Raw genomic sequence first — 19,479 nt, forward strand, 5'->3', positions numbered from 1 at the left:
TCTCTTTCCGGTGCTACTCCTTATAGTCGTGTTTATACTCATTGTGACGCCCCTGGGTTCACACAAGGCTGCAGTCCAATGTGAAACCAAGAATGTCAAACCTGCCATGCACCATACCGTGCAACAACATATTTCACCATCACAATTAACATCTATTTAGTAGAGTCAACAACAGGTGTAGGTACAAAGCAAGTAAAAGATAATACAAGAAGACTGATGAAATGATAATAATCAACTTAATGTCTCATCATCCAACAAAGAGAAGCACATAGTCAAGATCTGAGTAGATAAACTGAAATACTCAACAAGTCTCAAATACAAATATCTGACAAGAAGGAAACAAGGCACACAGCCTTTACAATTTCTAGAACAAGACTCTCAAATGTCTAAACACAAGTCTACTGTGGAACTCCAAAAGAAAATATATAACTAGCTAGACAGCTGAAGCTAAAATGCATCGCCATCAACCTGCGACTCTCCGGGCTCCTGGCTTGTTACCTGAAAGGGGGAGGGATAACGAGCGTCAAAGCGCTAGCGAGTAACATCAAAACCAACCCCAAGGGAACAGAGCTCGTTGTATAAGAAAATACAAATAATACATAATAGATCTAAAATCATTGATCTTACTAAAGAAGGTTTTAGTATTTAGAAATTTACAACACGAGAATAGGTACGTCGAGCGAAATAATCCAAACAAGGAAACCCTCATGTATATACCTTATATCTCAAATTGTAAACCCCTAATTACCAAACCCGAGGTTCTAGTACAGGAACAATAATAAAAGAAATACACTAATCTCATAACATAAGTGCAGTGCCATATCATAGCCTACATGAATATCATATTAAAATCTACACAAGTGTCATGTCAAAATCTACATAGTTATCATGTCATGAACTTCTGTGAGAAGGTCATATGCAAGGTTAAGAACTATGTCCGAAACAGGAACTATATATTGTAGTTTCCAAACTCATAGAATAAGTGGCAAATGTCCAACACGAGGACTAAAATGGATTATAGTCCAACACGAGGACTTCGAAATAGTGAAAATATCGCTGTGATATATAGTGAAATCTACTTATATCAATCCACACTCAAATCAGTGTATAAGTCCCCAATTTATACCCTCTGGTCATTTATCATGCATGGATACATAGTGATACTAAATACCAAAGTCAGATAATCCAGGCAAACTCTCGAACATGAGTGAAATACTCAAAATACACAAAACAGGAATTTTTGCAACAGACAGTGTGGCGATCGACCGCTGCGGCATCTCGGTCGACCGCCAGAGCATCGCGGTCGACCAGCAGAACGTCGCGATCGACCGGTGCGGTCGACCGCAGGCTATTTTTGCCCCTACAGCGAGCCCAGCGGTCGACCGCCGCGGACGACCGCCAAGCAGACAGAAACCCAAATCTGGGTCTTCTGTCAGCTGCCAAACCTGTAATAAAAACTTGATTTCTACGATACAAAACTCTAAATTCATACAGTAGAAAAACAATGAAATTTTTAAGCATGTATAGTACATTCCCAAATTCCAAAATACAAGAGAAACATGTAAAAAATGTTTTGATAACAGTAAAAATGATTTAACTCTTGTTTAGGCAAATTTCAGATCTAGATCTTTATTAAACAGAACGTTGGTGAACTTTTATAAACTAAAACCATTGATTCTTGTAATCCATATTATAGAGAACACAATTTTTATACGAAAATACCATTTGGGCTCATCAAAAACTCATAAAAAATCAAAAGAAAACCATAGAAAATAGGGGTAAGTGATTGGGCGAGATGATACTCGCCTTAGATGCTGACAAAAGCCCTGAAGATGATCCTCCTTCGATCTAACCATACCATTTGGGCTCATCAAAAACTCATAAAAATCAAAAGAAAACCATAGAAAATAGGGGTGAGGGATTAGGCGAGATGATACTCACCTTAGATGCTGACAAAAGCCCTGAAGATGATCCTCCTTCGATCTAACCTGCGAAAACCCCCTGAAAATCTATATATATAATTATTTATCATAAGAGAATTATTCACTATTAATAATTCACATATATTTATTATAGCAAGTTTCGGGGTTTTACATTCTTCCCCCCTTCAAAAGAATTTCGTCCTCGAAATTCGGAAATTATACAAATCTCGAATATGAATTACTAGATAACATATAGAGATATTTATACTTAACGATCTAAAATAATAATATTCTTGCTCAAATCCTAATCTAATGGAACTAGTACATCGGGCAAAAAATCCAAACAAGGAACCCCCCCATACATATACCATGTGTTCCAAAAGATTAAAATTAAGCGAAAATATCTTCATTCTAGCGTTAAATGTAAACATAACCAAAGATATAAACATAAAGTAAGATATATAACATAATAAGAATTTATTTACCTGCTCAACCAAGTGTGGGTAGTCGCGACGCATGTCCTCTTCGTGCTCCCAAGAAATCTCCTCAATGCCTCCTCGGTTCCACTGAACTTTCACTAAGGAAATCACCTTATTCCTGAGTCTCTTGTCCTCCCTGGCAATTATACAAACTGGGATCTCAATAGTAGTCAAATCCTCCTGAAGCTCAATCTCTGGTGTATCCACTACTCGCTGTTGCTCCTCATCATGCAAGTGTTTCTTAAGCATAGAAACATGAAATACATTGTGTATACTAGACATCGATGCTGGAAGATCTAGTCTGTATGACACAACTCCAACACGCTCCAGAATCTGAAATGGTCTAATGTATCTCGGCGCAAGCTTCCCCCGTCGCCCAAATCGTTGTACGCCTTTCATAGGCGATACCTTCAGCATGACTGAGTCTCCCACCAAAAACTCCAAGGGTCTTCGCCTCTTATCTGCATAACTCTTCTGCCGACTTTGAGTAGCTAGAATCTGCTCCCTGATCAATGCTACCTTCTCGGTAGTTTGCCTCACTAGCTCTGGCCCAAGCATCAAGCTGTCCTCTGGCTCCGCCCAACATATCGGCGATCTACAGGGCCTCCCGTACAATGCCTCATATGGAGCCATACCGATCGTCGCCTGATAACTGTTGTTATAAGCGAATTCTACCAATGGAATATGATCCTCCCAGCTGCCTTGGAAGTCAATGACACATGCCCGCAACATATCCTCCAACACCTGATTCACCCTCTCCGTCTGACCATCCGCCTGGGGGTGGAATACACTGCTATAAGATAGTCTGCTGCCAAATGAGTCCTGAAAACTCCTCCAAAAATGCGAAAACCGATCCCCGATCTGATACGATCGTATCTGGCACTCCGTGAAGTCGAACTATATCCCGAATGAAGATCCTCGCATAAGTCTCGGCTGTATAAGTAGTCCTCACCGGGATAAAATGTGCTGACTTCGTCAACCGGTCCACTATCACCCAAACAGAATCATTCCCCTTCTTCGACTTCGGCAACCCCACAATAAAATCCATAGAAATGTCTGCCCACTTCCACTCTAGAATGGGTAAGGGCTGAAGTGTCCCTACCAATCTCTGATGCTCTGCCTTCACCTGCTAACAGGTAAAACATCTAGCCACATAGTCTGCAACCTCTCTACGCATACCGCTCCACCAGAAATGTCTCTTTAATTACTTGTACATCTTGGTGGTCCCTGGATGCACTGTGTACCGAGTACGGTGTGCCTCATCAAATAACTCTCTCTTCAGCTCTGCACTGGCTGGCACAACCAATCTACCCTTCATCCGTAGGCCTCCATCAGCTCCAATGGTCCAATCAGTCTTAGGCTCTTTGGAAATCTCCTCCTTTCGGATTTGAATCCAAGAGTCTCCCAACTGAGCTCTGACAACTCTGTCACTCCAAGATGGCTGCACTAAGATAGCTCCCAAGAATGCACTGGTCCCTCCAATCTCGGGCCTAAAATCAAACTGGCTAAGAGTGATAAGATCCCGATGCAATGAACACCTCAAAGCTGAAATCTGATGTCGACGCTTCCTGCTTAATGCATCTGCTACGACGTTCGCCTTCCCCGGATGATACTGAATCGCGAACTCGTAGTCCTTGATAAACTCAATCCACCTCCTCTGCCTCTGATTGAGTTCCTTCTGAGAAAAGAGGTACTTCAGACTCTGATGGTCTGTGAATAGCTCAAACTGCACTCCATACAAGTAGTGCCTCCATGACTTCAGTGCAAACACCACTGCTGCTAACTCCAAGTCATGAGTGGGGTAGTTCTGCTCATGCACCCTCAACTGCCGTGAGATATAAGCTACTACCCTCTGGGTCTGCATCAATACGCCTCCTAAGCCTGCCAATGATGCATCTGTATACACAACAAATGTCCTGTCACTGCTCGGAATAGTCAACACCGGCGCTGTAGTCAACTTAGTCTTCAAAATATCAAAGGCCTTCTGGCACTCCATGCTCCATATGAACTGTACACCCTTCTTCGTAAGGTGTGTAATAGGCGTCGCAATCTTCGAGAAGTCCTGTATGAACTTTCTATAATATCCAGCTAAACCAAAAAAGCTGCGAATCTCTGTCACCGTCTTCGGTGGCTCCCAATCAAGGACTGTTGTGACCTTAGTCGGGTCCACTGCTATGCCCTTTCTGCTGATGACATGGTCAAGGAATCTGACTTCTGAAAGTCAAAATTCGCATTTGCTAAACTTAGCATATAGCTGATGCTCCTGAAGAGTCCTCAATGCTATCCGTAGATGCTCCTCGTGATCCGCCTCCGATCTCGAGTAAATGAGAATATCATCGATGAAAACGATCACGAACTGATCTAAGAAGGGACGGAAAACCCGGTTCATCAAGTCCATGAATACCGCGGGTGCATTGATCAACCCAAATAGCATGACCAAGAACTCGAAGGACCCATATCGAGTAAGAAAAGCGGTCTTGGGAATGTCCATCTCCCGGACCCGCAGCTGATGACAGCCAGAACGAAGATCAATCTTTGAGAAATACTACGCACCCTGCAACTGGTCAAACAAGTCATCAATCCTAGGTAGTGGGTACCTATTCCGGATAGTGACCTTGTTCAACTCTCTATAATCTATGCATAATCTCATACTACCATCATTCTTCTTCACGAAGAGGACCGGTGCGCCCCACGGAGAATGACTCCGGCGAATGAAATCCTGAGCTAGCAACTCGTCCAACTGGGTTTGAAGCTTCCTCATCTCAGCTGGTGCCATGCGATAGGGTGCGCGGGATATCAGGGCTGTGCCAGGCTGCAACTCAATACAAAACTCCACCTCTCTCACTGGAGGTAATCCAGGTATGTCCTGAAAGACATCCTGATACTCTGAGATAACTCTAGTCTCCAATAACTCAGCACCCTGATACCGTCGCATCACCTCCTCGATGTACGCTAGAAATGACTCCGCAAGTCGGTTGCCCTGAGAGGCGGCTACAATCATCTCGGACCCGTCGGACGCTCGCAACTTGACTGTCTTCGCAAAGCAGTCAATGCTAACATGGTAGGAAGACAACCAATCCATACCAAGGATGACATCGAACTCGGACATACACCACACTATCAAATAAAAGGAATTCACAAAGAACGTACCCTCCACTACAGCTCCGCTGGCTCCATGATCACGGGGAACTACTGCATATACCCTGCCTGTGCCTGAAGGCTGCTCTGCTACTGGAGATGGAGAATATGGGACAATCTGCCCCTGAGGAACCTCATGCTGCTCGAATCTATCCCTCAGTCCTCTGAGCTGCTGGCGGTGCCTCAAGCCTGTTCTGCTGGCCCTGACCTCTGCCCTGCTGGCGCTGCTGCTGCTGCTACTGGTTTGGACCCTTGCCCTGTTGGGCTCCTGCTGGTGCGCTATAATACTCTGATGCCTTATGCCCGACCTTGTGACAATTAAAACAAGATCCCTGGAACTTGCGCTGCTGATGCGCTCTCTGATCCTGTTGGGGTCCCCTTTTATAAGGGCCTTGATGCTGCTGCTGATGTTCAGAAAAGGGTCTCTTGTTCTTGCTCTTATCCCCACTCTGTCATGTCTTAGCCTTCCCTTCCTTGTCCTTCTGAAACATAGTAGTCTCAATCTCCTGAGAAGTGGCAGCCTCAGCTACCTCCCTAACTGAATAAAACCTCCTCGACACGAGGTACCGTCGGAGATTAGGGCGAAGCCCTGCTAAGAACATCTGAGCCTGACGCTCTCCCGTCTGCCACATGCCCGTAAAATGTAGTAACTACATGTCCCCCTGGGTCAACCGGGACAACTCAAGCTCCTTCCCAGTCCATGCTGCAGAAGAAATGTACTGTCCATCAAAGAAGTATATGAAATCCTCCCATGTGAGGGTCATCCTCTGCTCCGAAGTAAACTAAAGTCGGTACCATCTCCCGGCATCTCCCTTCAGGCTGTAGGATGCCAGTCTCTGCTTCTGTCTTGAATCTACACCAAGTATATCGAGAATATTGCTCACATCCTCCTTCTACTTATGGGCTGCAAGAGGGTCTGGTGACCCCTGGAACTCTGGTGCCCTCATCTTCTGATACCTCTCCACCATACGGAGCCAAGCCTCCTGCTCTGTGGCCCTATCCAGGACTGCTAGAGGAATAGCTACAGGCACGACCTCTGGGGGCCTCTCTTTAACAGGAACGGCCGGTATCCCCTGCTGCTGAGCTACCGGTGGTGGTGGTGTCCGTGGTGCTATGTGAGTCGTCACTAACTCCTTAATGGCTGTCATCCGGGCAATAAGAGGAGCCATGATATCCACCAAATACTGAGGAGCCTGCTGTGGCTCGGGTGGAGCCTGCGGACTGAACTGGTTGATGCTCCGATGGAGTCTGCTGTGACTCTGCCTGGCTAGCTCTCCTGGTACGAGGTCTACCACGTCCTGCCATCTATCTCTCTCACTCTGGTGATAAGAAAAATAAAGTTTATGAGTCAAAACAGACCTTTATAAATAACGTATCACATTTAAATTTTTCACAACATATAGTATTCACACAAATACTTTGAGTTTACACCAAATAGTTGTCAAAAAAAAATTCTCAAATTTTGAGATATACGCATATATCGTCCTCACTCATACTAGGAATTCCTTACGGACTCTATACATGAATCCTAAGAAACTCTATACTAGCTTCAAGACTCGACACAGGATGATCCTAAGGATACTGGAACTAGAGCTCTGATACCAACTGTGTCACGCCCCGCTTCCCAAAATACCAGGGAATCGGGACGCGAGCAAGCCCGCGACGTATTAGACTGAGGAGAGATAAGTGCTAGACCTCTTCTTCTCAATCTAATACGCTAAGCGTCTGGAAATAAATATAATACGAAGTCACAGGTCCCCGATCACACATAGCAAGAATATAAAGACAACCCAGAATAAAATAGACATATCATCAATGGTAAATCATCCTAGACATAAAAATATGGGTCAAACATGCCCTTATACAAATCTGAACAAGAGAATACTGGAGAGATACAAAATACATCGTTCAATGGAAAAAGAAGAAACTACAAGGGTAAACTGGAACCATCAAAGAATAGGCTTCGACTCCTTCTGCTCCGTCTACAAGGCACTTCTGCTGAGAAACCTCTGGCTCCTGATGAACCTGTTCTTCTCCTAAGTCTGACGTACACCAGAGAAAACAGGTGTACGTCAGGGTGCAGGGCACACGGCAAGATCCCAAAAGGAAGAATAGAACGGTCGTGCGACCAATGCGATAATGGTAGACAGTCTTTGCTGTCTCGCCAGCGGGACAGTCTTTGCTGTCTCGCCAGCGAGACAGTCTTTGCTGTCTCGCCAGCGAGACAGTCTTTGCTGTCTCGCCAGCGAGACAGTCTTTGCTGTCTCGCCAGCGAGACAGTCTTTGCTGTCTCGCCAGCGAGACAGTATTGAAATAGTCAAAACTATATTTGTAACTGCCCTACACATGTCCATTAACTGCCAAGGGACGTGGGAAACATCATGGACGAAAATCACGTGGATAACTGCCAAAATAACGGAGTTTGAAACGTGGGAGAACAGTTACAGCGAGAAACTGCCATTTTCCGAGACAGCATTTACTGTCTCGCTGAGCGAGACAGCAAATTTACTGTCTCGCGGGTCGAGACAGCAAACGCTGTCTCGCCCAGCGAGACAGTAAACACTGTCTCGCCGTACTGACTTCTTCGATTGTTAAGTTTTTGCAGTTACTGACCCTTGAGGCTATAAATACCCCCCTAGGGTCACTTCTGACGAGGATCGAGCATTTGTTAGAGCATTCCAGAGCAGAGAGAGCAGAGATTTGAGTTCTTTTCTTGCAACGCCTTGAAATTAAGCTTCGACTTGATTTTAAGAAGAACGACTATCTTACTTCGATAAGATATCGTTTCAATTTCTACTTCGATAACGAAGTTAGAATCATAAGCCCCCTCTTCACGATCTGTGAATCGGCGGTCCACGAACCAAAGCGTTCCCGGCACAGGCAAAGTCCCACGAAAACGAGAATTGATAGACGATTTTCGTGTTTGTTTCTCAAGAGTTGTAATTTTTGTTTTGTTGTGTAGAAAAAGTCTTATAAAAAGATTATTCTTTCGAATTTGTTATAATAGAACAAAGTTATAATGAATTCCACAGCAGCGACTTTTGAACCAAACAGTGCACAGCGGAAATTTCGGCAGAGTTTCTGGTGCACAATAAGAGAGAAAGATCGATAAGAATTCTTGTTTCTCAAAGGGAACAAGAATCTGAAAGCCTAATATCCCATCAAAGTGGGATATTAGCTCTTCCTCTCGTCAGCTCTAGGACTGCGCGTCGAGGGATCCTAAAAACTATTACAATGGCCACAAACTCAAACAATCAATTTTTACGTGGTTCGGCAACTGCCTACGTCCACGGGGCAAGGAGGGGGAGATCTACTATTAGAGAGAAGAAGGGGGATCTACTAATAGAGGGAAAGAGAATACAAATAGGGTTTACAATCTCTCAAATGTAAACCCTCAAACAATCTCTCAATCTCTCACAAAAGCACAAAAGGATTACACAGAAAACTCCTCTCAAAGTCAGCTTTGATACAGCCACTTTTCTCCTCTGCGCGAATCCCTTTGCTTTTCACTTTGCCAGCGCTGTCCTTTGCACCCAGCCGCCACAATTTATCTCCCCTCTGCCTTTCCTTGCACAAAACCTAGGGGGAACTAGGGGACTATTTATAGAGAGTTATGTACTGGGTGGGCCTTTTTAACCGCTGAACAAAGCTCCGCATTCAGCAAAACTCTCTTCTCTTCACGTGGGTCTTCAAGCCTTAACCTCAGCTCGTGGTCCCCACTCACATCACATCCACAATTCTCTACCTCGGTGAAGTTTTCACAAAACTGAGCCGACACCAACCAAACCAAATGTCTCACTTGTTGTGTCCAGTACACCGTGAAACAATTCACGATAACAGACTCAATCCATAACAAGTCGAGAACCCAAATGAGAATGTAAACACTCTCCAAATGTCAGTATTAACTCACCAAATCGATCTCACCCCTATCAAAATTCCAACCCGGCTGCATCATAAAGATTGCCTACGTATCCTCTTGCCCAAGGAATCAAGCCGAACGTAGTTCACCCAAATGGCCGCGAACGACCTCAAACCAATAGAAGAGTTCGTAACCCTTCTCCAATATCATCAATTCTGCGGCTGATAGCACCTCCAATGGCCTCAAACACCTCCACCTGAGGCGAACCAATGGCCATATCCAAACTATGTCTGCCAGCTGCACTCGATTCAAAACCCAACTCATCATCTGCATCCGAATCTAAATGACTTCCACGCTGTGTCACCTCAGCTGAAATCCCAACCAATGCAGAATGACCTAGAGTATGTGAGAAAATCCCTACCCAATGTGGAGTAGCATCACTCTCCACCCGCTGCGATACCTCTAAGGTCTGTCCAAAACTCTTCACCTGCTGAGAGTCAATTGGCTTCCTCATCGAAGCTTCAACCAAAGTGACACTACCAGACCTATCTTCCAATGGAGTTTTACCTCCAATCGCAACAGTTGACAACTCTTTAATAGGATGGCCCAAATATGTCGAAGCCTCTGTCCAGAAACATTTCTGCAGACCATTGCTCGACCACAAACACCGATCCTCCTCCAGCAAGTCACGGTTCTCCAAATTTACCACCCTATCTAGTTGCCCCAAGATTTTCTTTCTAACGAAGTGTCTTGAAATGCCGTGAGCTCGGCTCCAATACAGAAATAGGTCCATCTTGTACCTCCTACCAAAACCAGAATGGAGTACCTTTACCTTTCTGTCTTTCACACACTTCTTCAATCTGTTGGATACTACTAGGACTTTCTCCAATGGGGATTTGGTTGCAACCCAAACACGCCTAGAACAGTCACCAACAAAGGAAACCAAACTTCTATTACCTCCCAATGATGCTGAACTCCTCCAGAACGACCCTTAGCACGGTGAATAGAGGTGCCACACTTCACCTCGGTCTTCTTGCTCACATCAACATGTTCACTGGACTTCAAACTGCAGGTCTTCGCACCCTCTTTCAATCTATGCGAGGAATCAATACTGGAATGGCCAAGCCCCAAATGTCGCAGTCTAGTCGAATCAACAGAAGTCGTCAGCTCTCCACCTGCCACTATACCTCCAGTCAAGTAATACAGGTTATTTCTCCTGACGCCCTTCATCAAAATACAAGAGTCTCTCACAATCTCGAGAACCATGTCCTCAACACGAACCTTCAGACCCTCTCCAACCAAAACTCCAATTGAGATCAAGTTCTTCCTCAAAGAAGGAACATATCTCACATCATTTAACTCTCTAACAGTCCCGTCAAACATCTTTATGCGAATTCTTCCTATCCCAAGGATCTGGCATGCACGGTTATCAGCCATGTACACCACACCACTATCCACCAGCTACTCAAAACTGAAGAACCATTCCCTTCTAGGGCACACATGATAGGTCGCACCACTATCCAACATCCATTCAGATTCCTCCGAATAGCTATCTGTAGGACTGATAGAAAGCGAATAAATAGAAGAGTCAGAATTATTACCATCCGATACAATGTTTGCTTCTGATGATGGCTGCTTCCCTTTTCCCTTTTGCTTATTCTTCATCCATTTGTCGAGCTTTGGGCAGTCTTTCTTCCAATGACCAGTCTCCTTGCACCAAGCACACTGATCTTTTCCTACTCTAGACTGTGACTTCCAATTCTTTCGGTTTGGACCCTTCCCTCTTGCGACCAACACCTCTGCTACCGGCTCAACTGAAGCCTCCTTATCCTTCTTTCGAAGCTGATAATTCACAAGTGCAGCAATGACCTCACTATACGAAAGGGATGCCTTCCCATTAATAAGAGTAAGCACGAAGGTCTCATATTCCTCGTCGGGCAAGGAACTCAACAACAGCAACGCCTTGTCCTCATCTTCAATCTTGACATCCACATTCGCCAAATCCGCAAGAAGCTTTGTGTAGTGGTTCATGTGATCTCTAATGGAGGTTCCCTTCTTCAACTGGAAACGATAAAGTCTCCTCTTCAAATGCAAGCGATTTTCCACACTCTTGGTCAAATACTTGCTTTCGAGAATCTCCCAAATCTTCTTCGCAGAAGTCTCATTCATCACATCATATTTTAGATCTTGAGTCAAACAAGACCTAATCACACCACACGCCGTTCGATTCATCTTCTTCCAAACCTTCTCTTCAATCTCATCTGGCTTGCCATCTAACTCCAAGGTATCCTCCAAATTCTGCGCGTTCAGCGCATCCAAAACCTCGCATCTCCATAATCCAAAGTTGTTTGTGCCATTAAATTTCTCCACATCTATCTTCATAGAGTGGATATTCAGTCTTCCCGCCAGAAGAACCACCCTCGACTCCCGAAGCACCTTCTTTCCCCGACATCTTACGCACCAACGAACAAAGAATAGATCCAAAACTGAAAGATAGAGTCTTTACCAAAAGATTCCACCTTTATCACCAACGAAGTCCTAAACGAGCCTCCAAATTGATCTACTCCTCCAACCAAACCCTAGATCTGGAATCTGGGCTCTGATACCACTTGTTGTGTGCATCGGAAATTTCGACAGAGTTTCTGGTGCATAATAAGAGAGAAAGATCGATAAGAATTCTTGTTTCTCAAAGGGAACAAGAATCTGAAAGCCTAATATCCCATCAAAGTGGGATATTAGCTCTTCCTCTCGTCAGCTCTAGGACTGCGCGTCGAGGGATCCTAAAAATTATTACAATGGTCACAAACTCAAACAATCAATTTTTACGTGGTTCGGCAAACTGCCTACGTCCACGGGGCAAGGAGGGGGAGATCTACTATTAGAGGGGAGAGGGAAAGAGAATACAAATAGGGTTTACAATCTCTCAAATGTAAACCCTCAAACAATCTCTCAATCTCTCACAAAAGCACAAAAGGATTACACAGAAAACTCCTCTCAAAGTCAGCTTTGATACAGCCACTTTTCTCCTCTGCGCGAATCCCTTTGCTTTTCACTTTGCCAGCACTGTCCTTTGCACCCAGCCGCCACAATTTATCTCCCCTCTGCCTTTCCTTGCACAAAACCTAGGGGGGAACTAGGGGACTATTTATAGAGAGTTATGTACCGGGTGGGCCTTTTTAACCGCTGAACAAAGCTCCGCATTCAGCAAAACTCTCTTCTCTTCACGTGGGTCTTCAAGCCTTAGCCTCAGCTCGTGGTCCCCACTCACATCACATCCACAGTGTCCCCCCTCTCCCACCCCCAACTAATTCATATTGTAGTTACATTGATACTAACTATTCAGTTTGTTGGTATTGAATCTTTGTATTGTTTGCACTGAATTAAAAGTAGTAAAACACTATGCTATTCTTCTCACCTATTCTATATGGAGTTCCATCTGGATTGTTTGGTTGCGTGGAAATGGAGCTGTAGATATAAATACGACAACCATATTTATGTACTTATTTGATTTATAATATTTTAATTAGGAAATGCAATTCAACTTTCAAGTTGTGGAAAAAAGTAACAACAAATGTTGCGGCCAACTTGATGGGAGGAAAAGTTATAGACTCCAAAATAGAAAACCAAAAAATAAAATAATAAGTTTACCCCCATATAAAAACTCTTCATAAATCCAACTAGGAAAATTATCAGCACCTAGTTTTCTTATATGGCAAAATTGCAAAGCTTCCATATAAAACATTTTTTACTAAACATTGTATTTGCATTAGAAATACATTTCATACAATAAAATTGAAGACATCCAAACAATAGATTTGAAGTTAATTTACTGCAACAAATGTTGTTATTATGCATATAACCCAACTTTACAATTAGGCTAGCCAGACCACATCTCGACTCCAAGTTGACTCGATCAACTAGGTAGCCACTTAGCTCGACTAAAGTGTGGGAAATCCATCACGACCCATGAGCCAGACCTAAAACTAGGGATAGAGTGGATAAGGCCCATAACAATTAAATTTATCTCAATTCAGTTACTATTACTAATCCCAAACCGGGCATGGTTATATGACGGTCTGCCCAATGAACGATGATTGATCCGGATTGTATTATATTCTCAACATATCATGTTAGGAGATATCAATTGGATATTCAATCTCTCTAATTGCCAACTGTTGTAACTTACTAGATCTACACATACATCAGTTATACCATCCTACGACAATGAGCTCTTGCCCCATAGATTTGCTTGCAGGCTAAGTAACTACCATAGCAGGATGATGACATGTGTACTATGTGATTTATCCCAAGCAATCAGTATAAAAACGTTACCCTACCTACAGGTAAAAGGATTGATCCTCCATCATCTTAACATGTGTTCTGTACCACCGACCTTGGTTTATGATAATCACCCTCAAAGATCCTAACCTAGATTACCTACCGCTTTGGCTTCTTCATTATCAAGAGTCTCACTTAGGCGTTAGACACCATCACCAATCTAACGCTTTTTCCATGTATCTCAGACCCCGGGCAGTTTAATCTTGCCTACTTAATTCCAAGTTTTTCTCTGCAACAATAGCTACATTCGACCATTGTCGCCGCAATTCATTTTTCATGAAACCAAACAGCCCCTTCGCTACGAAATGAGATCCTCTCCTCATGCATAGTATCCTAATATTTCCTAATGTTCAATCTTGGTCATTCATTTTACACACGTGGGGCCCATTGGAGGGGATGGAGGGTGATGGAGGGGATGAATACATTAGGAAACATTAGGAAATATTATACATGAGGAGAGGATCCGGATCCCTTCGCTACTTGTGAAAATCGAGTTTTTTTTTTATTTTTAATAGGAACAACCAACCACCACCAAAGTCACCAATAAAACCCTTTCTCGATTTCGCTATTCCACTCATGGCCCATATATCGTTTCGCTCTCACGTAGAGAAGAAAAGCCCACCGATCAACCCAGCGAAACCAGCGGCCCAGATTTCATCTCATCGCCATCACCGGCCCAGATTCGGCGATGTGTTCAAAGCCCATCCCCATCCTTCTCTCTCCTTCCGCTCGCTGTTACTGCTGCTTCTTACTTCAGAGGACTCCCCTCCATTTTCAAACTATGCGCAGATCTCTCAACCCCCTCCTTCAACTGTCCTCTACCCCCCTCCGCCATTGCCAATCTCTAAGCTTTGGGTCTCTCCACAGTTCGAGCAGGATCGAGGGGTTCTTGAAGTCGAGGGGTGGAGCTTTTCATCGCCTGGAGTTTTCTTGTGCTTACAGGTCCAAAGGTTTGAGGATGTCTTATAACGGGTCGGATTCGAGCTCCGCGCCCTCGGTTGTGGTGAGTTCTTTTGAGTTTTTGGTTGTGGGTTCTTGATCTTTTTTTGTCTAATTCCTTGTATATTCATTGGATTATTGGATTTTGCGTGTTCCTAGTGAAGATTGTGATTAAAGTGTTAATGGGTATCATTATTTTTGTTAGTTGGAAACACTTCCTGGTGGGCATGAAACTGTGAAGTTGAGGTGTTTGCGAAAATGTGTTAGGGGAATTGGTGGGCGTTTTTTGATAGGCAATGGGTAATCTGAATCATGAAGTTAATTGGAATTTTGATGGGCGTGATGAGATAGCCGATGATCGGAAAATTCAAATAGGATTGTGCGGTTCTTCAAATGAAGAGGGTGGAGTATTTTCATCGGCTGGAGCTTTCTCGTGTTTACAGGTGTAGAAGTTGTATCGGCTTTTGTGTGGTATTATGGAGAATTGTGATTGAGAAGTTGATGGGTATCCTTGTCTTTGTGTGAAGAAACTTGATAGGGAAATTGTTGATGGCTATTGAATTTTGAAGTTAAGGTGTTTGTGAAAATGTGTTAGAAAAATTAGTGGATAGTTTGTGGGCGGTTGAACAGTAAAAATGTTGATCAAAATTTTGATGGGATGATGAGATAGTTGATGGGTTAGGAATTTGAATAGTGCGGCTGTTGAAATCGAGAAGTGGAGTAATTTTGTAGATTGGAATTCTTGTGCGCATACTGGTTTCAAAGTTTGAAGATGTCTTTTAATGGTTGCCTTCGGTTGTGGTGAGATTTTGTCAAATCTTTGTCATGGGCTCTTGGTCTTTCTATTGAATTGTCAGTTTTTGTGTATTCTTAGTGAGAATTGTGATTTGAGAGTTAATGTGTATCATTATTTTTATTAGTTGGGGGGAAATTGTTAGTGGGTATCAAACTGTGATGCTGAGGTGTTTGTGGAAATGTGTTAGAGGATTTAGTGGGATGTTTTGTAGGTAAGGAATAATGATAAATGTGATTGAATTTTAGTGGTATGATGAAATAGTTGATGAGTTTGGGGATTATGTTGAAATGATAGGTAAAGAGGATGTTGGCTGTGTTGGGATTTCTCGTCCTGAAGGCGATAGAGAAGATCACACAAATATATTGGGAGGAACATTGGCAGATCCACACAGTGTTATCAATGCGCAAGGCGCAACATGGCGTGCAAAGCCCCTTTATGCACACATGCGCAAGGCACAATGCGATGCGCTCGCCTGAGTAAATCGAGGTGCACACCGCACACATAATTTTGAAGGATAGATAATCAAGCACGAAAGAACATGTTTATGAATTTTCACATAAAAACATGTAAAAATAAGTAATATGATGCCAAATCACAAAATAAGGTGTTAATTCTAATGCTAGCACATCCAACATAATAGTGAAGTTCATAACTTTCCAAATAAAAAAATCAAATCAAGATGCTATTGAAGCAAAATTAAATAGTAAACAAGGATTAGTGAGGATCCTCACTCAGGATTCTAAAAAGGCCTATTGGGTTTATTTGGGATGATTAGAAACTCAATTGAAATGTTGAAGGAAAAAAACTATACGAGATTATGCCTTGTATGCACTTTGCTTGCGAGGCGCACAAGGTGTTACCGCTTCAGTGAGGCGTGAGCCTTTAATAATACTGGATCCACCTACACTACACTTTGGTCCATGTACAATAGCCCCCCCCCCCCCCCCCGCAAAAAAAAAAAAAAGTAAAAACAACAAAACAAAACATGAAACTGCCTAGTGTATTTTGTTTTGAAGATGGCTAAGATAACTGTCAAAGAGAATTTTTACACTACGAAGTTGACAAAGAGTAAGTTGCAAAATAAAATAAGTGATGGTGCAATGATTGCTTACTCACATTCTATATTGAGAAAGATGTATTTAATAGTGTTACTAATGATGTGATTAGGTACCTTTTTCCATATATGAAAACTCATCAAGCACAATTGTAATTGATTAATTAATTATATAGTGACACTACTTTCAGAAAATCATGGAGGGAAGAACCGGATTCTTTTATTAACCAAGAAATGTTCACCTTCAACCCTAGCCTATGGTTGTGGGTTTTGGTAGATTTTGTTAGTGGGCGTTTGATGATCTTTTGTTTGTTCTTTGTTTTTTTAACTTTTTGGTGTGGTTTCATCGAGAATTGTCATTGAATAGTTGAGTTTGTTTTCTTTTTTGGTGTGAAGAAGCTAGTTAGGGAAATTATTGGTGGGTATTCAAATATGAAGTTGAGGTGTTTGACGAAATGCGTAGAGGAAATAGTGAGATATTTCGTAGATAATGAATAATAATAATTGTGATTGAAATCAGTGGGATAGTTTGGAGATATGTTGAAAGGATAGGTAAAGAGGATATTGGTTGTTAATTTGGTGGGAGCTTGGGTTGCTCTTGTTGGCAGGATTTAGGTAATATTTTCAGCTGAAAACCAGGTATATGGGACCTTTTAAGTTAAAAATAATGATAATGGTAATTTGATGTAGAGGGTTAGAATATCCTTCTGGGGAAAGAGATGGGTGATCCTAGGGGAATTTGCAGCTTCTTGAATCTATCAGGTGTATCAGTACTTGCATCTACTTGCTGAATTATTGACTTATAGTTTCGTGGGAGTTGTTTGTAGTAGGTATTATCCACCTGTCATTTTATGTGTATCTCTTCCTCAAGGATTTTAAATGCAAGTCGTGTTTTGTTGAACATGATTAGGAGATAAATGGGGGGAAAAAGTATGCTCCTAACTTTACTTTTGTAAATATAAATATCATCTAAATATATAAGAAAGATTTAAAGATCATGACTGTGATTACCTAATAATCTCTTATTTAAATTTCATCAAACTTAGCCAAAAAATATGTAATTGACAAGGGCATAAAGCAATGAACATCCTAAGCATGAGGAGAGCCATCAGCATAAAGCAGTGAACATCCTAAGCATGAGGAGAGACATCACACCAGGTACCATTCGAGGAGTTGGCATATAATAAAAGGAATTAAAATAATATAGTGAACATCACCTCAATGGGGTTAATAATTTAAATCAATTCCAACTGTGAACTCTATTAGTTTTACAAGTCTTCTTTTCCCTATCTCCAGCCCTAGCATTGTAGCGAATAAACGCCTTTCCAAAGCAATATTCTTATTATTCAAGTAAACCAGAAGACAGTCAGCTTTGATAAAACATGTGATTGGATGACTTTGTCCTGATCGGTCAATTTCAATTATTCTTTCAGCCTTTCAGGTCTTGTTTCCTCAGTTTGATTATGCATAACAAAGTTATAACTTTGTCCTGATTTTAATGGAATTGGTTTCACCTTTTTCTCTATCGGCTAGGATGGGAAGCAAGTTGTCAGTTGGTTAGATTAGTAGAATTTCCTGTAGCATGTGTTTCTGAGATATTAGTGCATATATCCATCAAAGAAACTTGGCCAATAGTTCGATCCTTTTGCGTAATTGATAGTGCATTGGTATTTTGAAAATAAATATAAATCATGATTTAAATTTTAGTAACTAGATCTGGGGACTGTAAGAATAAATAGGTTAAAGAACCGTAGTAGACTCTAAAAGTTTCTGAAAAGAAAAAAGAATTTACTTGAGGGCAGCCTAGTCCCAGTTTTTTTTTGTAGAAATACAGTATATAAGGAGGAAAATTGGCTTAATGTGTGTCTGACATGGCCATATATGACTAGCGTCTCCATCAGTGTCCAATACTTGCAAATGTCTTAAGGATTGAACCTTCATCTACTAGAAATAAGATGAACTTGTGACGCATCTTATTTATTTTACTATGCAAGTTCGTTCATTTTGGGTAACAAGCATTACATGTATTTATGAATTAAAAAGAAAATCAGATGTGTCCATGCCTCATTCTGGAATTTTGGGCTTGCTGTCTGGGAATGGATTTCCATGTCAGAGTGTGATGCGCCCGTCTGCAGAAAACTCAGAGATTTCTATGTGGTTGTATCTTTTGTTTCCTTGCCTTAGAAGGATCTTTTATCTACATTGTTTATTCATTGCAGGCACGTAAACCGAGCATTAGCTTCTGCCAATCTTGCGGAGGCCAAACAAAGCAAGTTATACCGGATGGAGAGGAGAGGACGAGAGCAGTTTGCACTATCTGTGGGAAAATACACTATGAAAACCCTAAGATGGTATGGACTGTCAGTGACATAAGAAGTTTCCCCTCAATATGTTTTGAAGTGTGATTGGTAGTGTTATCATCTACCTCTAGTTTTTTCTTGTTGCTCTAAAGTTGTCAGTAACATGTATTATTATTGATTGATTTCGTCTTCCTGTGCTAAACTTTGTCATTTCAGTTGTTTTCAATATCATATCTTTGATTACATCCAGTCCTGATAATTGCAGGTTGTTGGCTGCCTAGTTGAGCATAACGGCAAGGTGCTTCTTTGCAAACGGAAGATTCAACCATCTTATGGGTTTTGGTACAAATATTAACTTCTCTGTTACCTCAATATGGTTGATTTAATTTTTAATGCGTTAAAAGTAATCCAAATAACTGGTTTCTTTATAAACTTATAAGTTTTAGTTGCCTTAGCTGGCTCTTCTTAATATATTTATGATTAAACATTAGTAGCCCCCCCCGACCCCCCCCCCGCCTAAAAAAAAAGAAAAAAGAAAAAAAGAAACAAAACAAACACCACACCAACTCAAAAAAAAAGAACAATAAGGTACTATAAGACATATGTAGGACTGAAAACATCATCGTAGCACATCAGAATTGGTTAAAAAGTTCT

The 19,479-nt window shown here is 42.0% G+C and overlaps 1 protein-coding gene across 1 annotated transcript in view; it reads left to right on the top strand.

The window, feature by feature from the left end:
* LOC109850360 (nudix hydrolase 23, chloroplastic) overlaps nt 14,325-19,479 on the top strand; it is a 28,152-nt gene continuing 22,997 nt past the window's right edge. Inside the window, exons 1-3 of the mRNA XM_020420375.1 lie at nt 14,325-14,739; nt 18,745-18,876; nt 19,091-19,167. Of these exons, the coding sequence (XP_020275964.1) occupies nt 14,425-14,739; nt 18,745-18,876; nt 19,091-19,167 (524 nt within the window). The 5' untranslated portion in view covers nt 14,325-14,424. The remainder of the gene's footprint in view (nt 14,740-18,744; nt 18,877-19,090; nt 19,168-19,479) is intronic.

Source organism: Asparagus officinalis, chromosome 7 (genome assembly GCF_001876935.1).
Source record: "Asparagus officinalis chromosome 7, Aspof.V1, whole genome shotgun sequence".
NCBI lineage: Eukaryota > Viridiplantae > Streptophyta > Magnoliopsida > Asparagales > Asparagaceae > Asparagus > Asparagus officinalis.